Source organism: Mastomys coucha, unplaced genomic scaffold (assembly GCF_008632895.1).
Source record: "Mastomys coucha isolate ucsf_1 unplaced genomic scaffold, UCSF_Mcou_1 pScaffold13, whole genome shotgun sequence".
Classification (NCBI taxonomy): Eukaryota; Metazoa; Chordata; class Mammalia; order Rodentia; family Muridae; genus Mastomys; species Mastomys coucha.
Genome location: NW_022196895.1, coordinates 32,405,841 through 32,413,552, shown reverse-complemented (window position 1 = coordinate 32,413,552; position 7,712 = coordinate 32,405,841). Strand labels below are relative to the sequence as shown.

Below are 7,712 nucleotides of genomic sequence, written 5' to 3'. Positions count from 1 at the left end.
AAAAGAATGAACTCTCTTAAGGGCTGGGCATGGTGGTGCATACCTTTAATTCTAGCACTTGTGAGTTCAATGCCAACCTGGTCTACAAAGTGAGTTCCAGGACAGTCAAAGCTATATAGTGAGACCATGTCTCAATAAACAAACAAACAAACAACAAAATAAAACAAAGGTAAATTCTCTGGCTTACCCTGAAGTAGGTCAGAGGTTCTTCCTTATTCTCTAAGGATCCTGCCCAACAGCCCTGGAGGGAGGACTGCAGCACTGACAAGGCATGCTGGCTCCCCCTGCTCTATTCATGTCCTTAGCTCACCCTTTAGTCCAGTGCTTCCCAACCTGTGGGTTGTGACTCCTTGGGGGTCAAATGGCCCTTTTACAGGGTCAACTAAGACCATGGAAAAACACAATATATTTATAATTCATAACCAGCAAAATTACAGTTATGAAGTAGCAATGAAAATAATGTTATGGTTGTTGGTCACCACAAAATGAAGAATTGTATTAAAAGGTCACAGCGTTAGGACACTACTTGAGTCCAATCATGGATGCCTGTGCAGTATCTCCATAAAACATTCTAAAGGGCAGAGTTTGGGGCCAGTTCCTGGAAATGTCAGATCTGGAGAGGGCAAAAATACAACTCTCTGCACTCTCAAGTTCTACATTACTTTATCTATGTCTTTAGTATTGGCTCTTATAATAAACCAGCAAGCATAAGTTCCCTGAGCCACTCAAGCAAACAAATGAACTGGAGGAGGAGGGTGTGGGAACTCATGTAAGGAGAAAGTTGACAATAGAAACTGGGTCTGGCATCTAGACGGAGGGGCACATGTAGAGACTGAGCCTTCAACCTACAGGAGCTGATGCCATTCCCGGTGGACAACTTGAGGAGTGGCTCAGACGATGCCCAGGCTGGCCTCTGGTGCTACAGAACCAGAGGCTTGCTTCTTTGATGGGGAGACTCCCCAAGCTGTTGTTTGAGGTCATAGAAGCCTTCTGTATTGATGGGTAATAAGGGGATAAGGGAATGTACAAAAAGGGCCACTTTGGTTTTCCTGGGCATCCTAAAGGGATGTTATGTTGTTTCTGTAAACCTGACATAACCTGAAGTCATCTGGGAGGAGGGGGCCTCAGTTGAGGAATTGCCTGGAATGTAAGCAAGTCTGCAGGCCATTTTCTTGATTGATGGTTGATGTGGGAAGGCCCAGACCACTGTGCTATTCCTGGTCAGGTGGTCCTGGAATGTATAAGAAGTCGGGCTGAGCAAGAAATAGAGAATGAGGTAATAGGAGCAGCACCCTTTAGGGGCTCCACGAGAGTTCCAGCCTTAGGTTCCCTCAGTGATGGACTGTGATCTGGGCATTTGAGGCAAATAAGCCCTTCCTTCTCCCTACGTTGCATTTGGTCATGGTCTTCTCACCGGTGGAAAGCACACGAGGACAGATGTCCTCAATCCAGGTCATAAACCTCAAGACATCATGTCTCAATTTTGTTGGGGGGAACTGCGTCCACATTTTAGAAGAGTGATTTAATAGAACATATTAAGTTGAATTTATACATACAATCATCTACTTCCTAGCCAAGTAACCTTGGGTAATTAATAGTCTCTCCTAGCCTCAGTTTCCTCTGTCATATAAGAAGGGTAATATTGGTGATCTGCAGCCAAGAAAGTTGCTGGGGAAATCAAAAGACATCATTAGAGCAGCACTGGCACACTGTGAATCACTCAGTAAACAAACTGAACTAGTACTGTTATTCACATGACTACGAGTTTTCAGGCAGGGCCCCTCTTGATCAAATGAGGAATGGTCTTGCTGTGTAGCCCAGACTAACCTCAAACTCTTCGTGCCTCAGACTCCAAATGCTGAAATGATAGTCATGTGACCCCATGCCAGACAAAAGTATGCTTCTTAGAGGCAGATCTAGATAAAAAAGACTAAGAGGGGCTCCCTTGGCCTCTGGGGAGAAGCTTGTGGAATAAGCAAGAGGTCAGGAGGCAAAGCCGCATGCTGTTCTAGAAGCAAGGCACCCCACTAAGTAGCAAAAGAACAGTTCCTGTGTGGGGGAATAACTGACACTCTGTGGGAAGAGAAAATGAACCAGAGCTGCTGGGCCTGTGGGAGGAGAATGGAAGAACTTTAGGTTGGAGGTAGCCTTGAAATTGGGCTCTTGCCTGTGTATCTTCCCTTGCCCGAATGCACACACATTCCCACACAGTTCCTGTCGTTTTTCCTTTGACTTCATTCAACATAATTGGAGTCTAGGTCACACTTTTAGGAAGTCCAATGCTTAGAAGCCCAGCAAGGTCCAGGTAGAGTACTTCCAAGAGCAGTGGAGGGGATCTTACATACTGAACCTGAAACAGAGAGGAAGCACTGGTAGGGAGGCATCAGGACGATGGCCCAGGGAAACAGACATAGGTACAGTCAGACAGGTCCATGCCCAATAGAAATATGCCTCATCCAATGAAGGCCTGGATATCCTAGGCACCAGACCAGGAACTCTGCTCCTCCCATGGGTTTCATCTGCACCTGCCTAGACCACCTGCTGTGCCTCCCTCCCAAAGATCCAGAGTGGGCAGGAACACCTATGAACAAGCACGCCCATCCACCTCCAGGAACTGGTCTGGCTGCATATCTGTTGAATAACCCTTCTTTTTCCTTTCTCAGTCAAAGGCATACCCTGTAGGGCTCAGGGAAGTCAGCTCCGAAACCACCTGCCTAGCTCATGAGCTGACTCCTCCCAAGGTGTTATCAGAGACTCAGTTCAAGGCTGGATTGCCTTGTGAAAATACCATCCTTACCCTCTGCCCCATGACACCTCTGATCCTGAGAGTTATCTGCTTGTCCTCTATAGCATTCCAAACAAACTCAAGACAACAGTGAGCACAAAATGCAGGCCACAGTCCTGACAGGTCCCTTGTCTAGCTCAAACCTGCCTGATGCCCCTTCCCTCCCTAGTTCAGCCCTGCTCCTAACTTGGGCTGTCCTTGTACCTCTCAGAATTGATTTTGGTGCTTTGTAGTGAATGCCCAAAGATGGAAATGTCTTGTCAACAAAATACCACTTGATTATTCTTCCTGCCTCAGCTGCCATGTGCCAGAGCAGTTGAAAAAGGTACCTGAGAAAAGTCAGGAACATTCTCCTCTGCTTTGCCCCACCCAAGTTTTGGCAGCTCCTGGGAGAGGCTTCTGTGCCTTCTCCAGACCATTAAGGCTCTTTCAGGCAAGCACACTCTCACCTGCCAGCATGCAAAACCAGCCTTATTAGCTGAGCTCTGAAGCAGAGAGAGAGAGACAAGTCAATATTCAGATGAGAAAGGACGGACTCCAGGCCAGCCCAAGCTGCACAACGCATCGGTAAGAACAGAGTGAGCTGGAGTAACACGGGCTATGGCTGGTGATGCTTTCCTGTTCTGAGCTCCTTGTTTACACACTGGCCCCTTAAGGCCTGAGATTCAGGGAAGGGTGCCAAGAACATGGGCCAGCAGGATCTCTGCACCATTCACATGGGCTGCTTGGCCTACAGTCTCGGTCCTTAGCGTGTCTGTGACTCTATTGGTCTAGAGAATTTCTAGTTAACAAAGAAAACACCAATGACCATTAAGACCTCAGCTTCACACAACTAGCCATCTCCACTTCTAGCAGTAATGCCAGGCAGGCAAATACAGAAAGAGCCAGGCCCAGGAAGCCTTCCTTCTATATACAACAGCTGCAGCTATATAAAGCCTACTCTCACACAGGTGTGTTATTAGCCCGGGCAACTAGTTGGGTGGCAATTCCCAACAGCACGGAACTTCACAAGCGGACCATTTTCTTAGGGAATACCTACATGTAATTCCACTTATGTTCTACAAGAAGCAAATGAAACAAAGGCAGATTATCAAAGCCTGATGCTCCTACACAAAGCTGCTGTGAGTCCTCAGGCTTTAGCTACTCATGATTTCAAGTCTCAAAATGGAGCCATTTCTAGGGACAAGCCCCCCAAAACCAGCAGGGTTCTATTTAGCCCAAGGCTACCCCTGCAGTTACAAGGGACTCACTGACTTGAGAGCTCTTAGTGGAAAGTGATATGTAAAAATGCAGCTATAGCCTGTTATGAAAGCTGATCAGATATCAAAATGCAGTGTGATGCTGAGATGCCACTCAGAGCACACTGCAGCCTAAACTTAGAAGATGAGTAAAGTCAAGCCCTCAGGGGAGGAAGGTAATTCATCGGCAACTAGTCTTTAAAGACATCCTGCTTTAACACCCTCACCCAAAAAACTGAATGCAGGACCTGAACAAATATTGTATACCCATGATCATTATTCACACTACTTGAAATTATTTACAATGGCTGAAAGGTGAATACAACTCAGTATCTACCAATGAATGAATAAACTAAATGTGGAATATATCTTCAATGGAATATTACCCAGCCTCAAAAAGGAAGAAAAAAGTGGATAAACACTAAAGACACACCACATGAAATCAGCCAGTCACAGAAGGACAGGTACTATGATTATTATAATTCCATTTATCTGAAATTCAGACTAGTCAAATCCACAGACAGAAAGAGGAATGGGGTTGTCAGGGGCAGGACAAAGGAGAGCATGGAGATCTGTTATTCAAGAGGTGTCCAATTTCAGTTTGGGAAGAAAAACCAATGAGGGAACAACAATGTGAATGCAGCTACTGCCAAAGAGCTATGTCCTTGGATACAGTCAAAAGAGTAGATTTTAAGTTATGAATATTTAACTACATACTTTTAAAAACTGTAGTTTTTTAACTACATTCTACTTTCAAGGATCCTGAGTGATATCAAAATCTTCTTCAGGCTCCTACTGACTCATGAGGCTTCCAGGGCTCTTCAACATTCAGGACAACAGAGCTTAGGTCACAGCAGTAAAATTCTTTAAGGTGGTGGCACAGGGACATTCTGTTCCAGCAGCAGCTTCAATTCTCCTTAGCCTGGACTCCAGTCAGCCAGAGGCGTGTCACGGTTACCAAAATCCAAGCCTGTTCTACCTTGGTGACTGCCTGCTCTCCTGGCCTGTAGACTCTTCCAGACTGCTCCCTCCAAGCACCTCTCACACCCAGGGCTCCAGGAGAAACCAGCTGTGGTTTCTCCTCAGTCTCCCACCTCAGTGCTCACTTCTCTCTTCCTGACACAGCCAACCCTGGAGGAGAGTCCAGAAAAGAGAGACTAACTCCAGGCGCTCGCAGAGCACTTGGAGGGTTGACATGAAAAAGCTGCACACAGGTGCATGCTAGAATAGGGAGAACCAACAGGTAACACAACTGAAACTCAGTATCAGGACAGGGTCCTCCGGTCGTGAGCTGTGGGGATGGAGGTCAGTCCTGTGTCACTGTTGACTGGCCCTGGTGAGGGACTGGAGATGTAGCTCAATAGTAGAGTTTGCCCAGCCCTCTAGGTGGCCCTGAAAATAAAAGTGTTAATGATGATTTTAGTGAGCTAACCAGAAATCAGGGAAACCCCTGCTGTTTTGGGTTTTAGTACTAGAATTACAGGAGAAGGGGAAATGGAGAGGTTACTGTAGGGGGAGCCAGCTCTCTGGAACTTGCCCAAATGGGCAGAATCACCAAGGAGGAAGCTGCTGTCTTACCTGCTCACGTCCAGGCACAGAAAGGCACAGGCCACTGTTATCAGCAATGTCGGCCTGACTCATACGCAGTGCCAGCCCTACGAGCCTCATTCAAACAGTATCTACCACATTCTCCAGGAGAGCAAACACGGCCATATCATTTCTACTGAATGCAAAGCATGCTTTATCTTAGGTATACAGACCACAACTGGCTTCTACCAGGAACAGATTTCTAGGTTACTAATTAACAGCTCCCACAGATGTATTTATGCAAAAACACCCCAGGCTGTTTTCTTCCTTGACCAGACATAATTATATGACAGTAAAAATAGCTGTTTTCTCCTGAGTGCAGTTAGAGCCCTGAACCCAGTGAGTTCTGAGGTCAAGTATGAGACAGGACGACATTGTCACTGAGGGTGGTGATATGGCACAGCCCTCACTGGGAAGAACTGACTGGTCTATGTCTCCCCTCTGCGTACTGAGCACACTGCCTAGAGTTAGAGGATGAGGTCATCCTTGCACATTTGGAAAGAGCAGTGTGAGGTGCTCTGTGGGTCACAAATGCTGTTTTTCTAATTATGACTAGCCAACATCCACCTGAAGGTCAATGCCAATGGTTCCTGAAAAACACTCTCTTACATAGACACACTTATTTGTTAAAAGAGAGGCCAGAGGTTTCCCAGTGGAGAAAGAGAGATAGGGGATGCCAGCCTTTGTGACTGGAACTCTACTAGCCTGGGAGACCAGAAACACCCTTATTAGAGAAACGCCATTCTCCCATAATCAACACTATCAGTCTGGCCAGCTTGTCACTAAGGCATTCAAAAGATCCATTACCATCACATTCCCACTCAAACAGGCAATAAAACCCTGAAATAAACTCTTTTCAACAAAACTCTGAAATGGGTTGGCCGTGGAGGCAAAGCATGCTACTTGGAGCCTCTGCTCGCCAGGAGGGCTAGGACACAGTTGATTTTCCCCAAACCACTGAGGAGAGTTCAGCTGCTCAAGGCAGAGCGAGTTTATTTATAGTGCCACCATTTAGAGAAACTGGAGACAGAGCAGAAGCACTCTCAGAGAACTCTGGAAGTCCACCATACCCCACTCTCACCCTATAGAACACTCTTGGACAGTCTGCAACATTCCACCAACTATCTACTTGTGCACGGGCAGACCAGTATCTCACCTGGCAACCAGCCCGCTCAAGGAACACAGTGCAGAGAAAGGAGAAACAGCTTCAGGCAGGCCTCTTGCACCTACCCTCAAGGTCATTCTTAAAGCAACAGTTTCTCCCAGCCTTAGTTTCCCCATCTGTAAGATGTATCCATTTCCTCACTGAATTAATACACACAGGCCAGTGTCTGGTACACAAGTGTTCAGTGTACATTAGCAGCTATTGCTACTCCCCAGACAGATACCTAAAGAGAGCAAGGTAGAAGCCCCATGGGGCTGAAATAACCAGAAGCACTATGGGCATTACATAAAGCTGATAGAGTCTATACATACTCCTACATAATAAACTAAGGCGTTTCTGAAGGACCAACAAGAGACAGGGAATGGGTAAAAGAGGCATCAATGCCTGTGACTGGGTGACAATCCCGAAGGGTCAGGAGTGCTTGCCTCCCAATTTAATAACACTCCTTACCACACAGTCATCCTTACCACTTATGCCCACAGTACCAGAAGGCTGCTGCTAGCTGACATCAAGAACCCTGTAGTACCCCTACCCTGAACACTCATGAACGAAAGGGGCAGTGATCTTACTTAGGAATCCCTTTTGATCTCCAAGAAAAGATCTGGTGAGCTCCCAGCTCCTACTTCTACCTGGATAAAACTGTTCAGGACTTCAAGGCCATGTATCACTCTTTGCCCATAACCTGCCATAGGGAATTCAGTAGGCCTAGCGCACAGAATGAATAAATGAATAAGCAATTTGTTTTATGCTTACAATTGCCACTAGAATACCTATTCAAGCCCCACTTGAAATCAAGCTGCAGGTACAGATTTAGCTAGCTGCTCTCTGAAGAAATATAAATATTAGTAAAAGCAATAAAATCAACCAGCCCCAAGTACTAAAAGAAGACAGTTAATCATAAATTTTTTTTTTTTTTTGGGACAGGGTCTCATTAAAT

General features: G+C 46.1%; 1 protein-coding gene across 3 annotated transcripts in view; it reads right to left on the bottom strand.

The window, feature by feature from the left end:
• Positions 1-7,712, bottom strand: part of Cystm1 (cysteine rich transmembrane module containing 1) — a 57,288-nt gene that overhangs the window by 14,273 nt on the left and 35,303 nt on the right. Inside the window, exon 3 of one of the 3 annotated variants that reach the window (XM_031365389.1) lies at positions 2,342-2,350. The exons of the other annotated variants lie outside the window; for them this stretch is intronic. Within the exon in view, the coding sequence (XP_031221249.1) occupies positions 2,342-2,350 (9 nt within the window). The remainder of the gene's footprint in view (positions 1-2,341; positions 2,351-7,712) is intronic. 3 annotated transcript variants of the gene reach the window in all.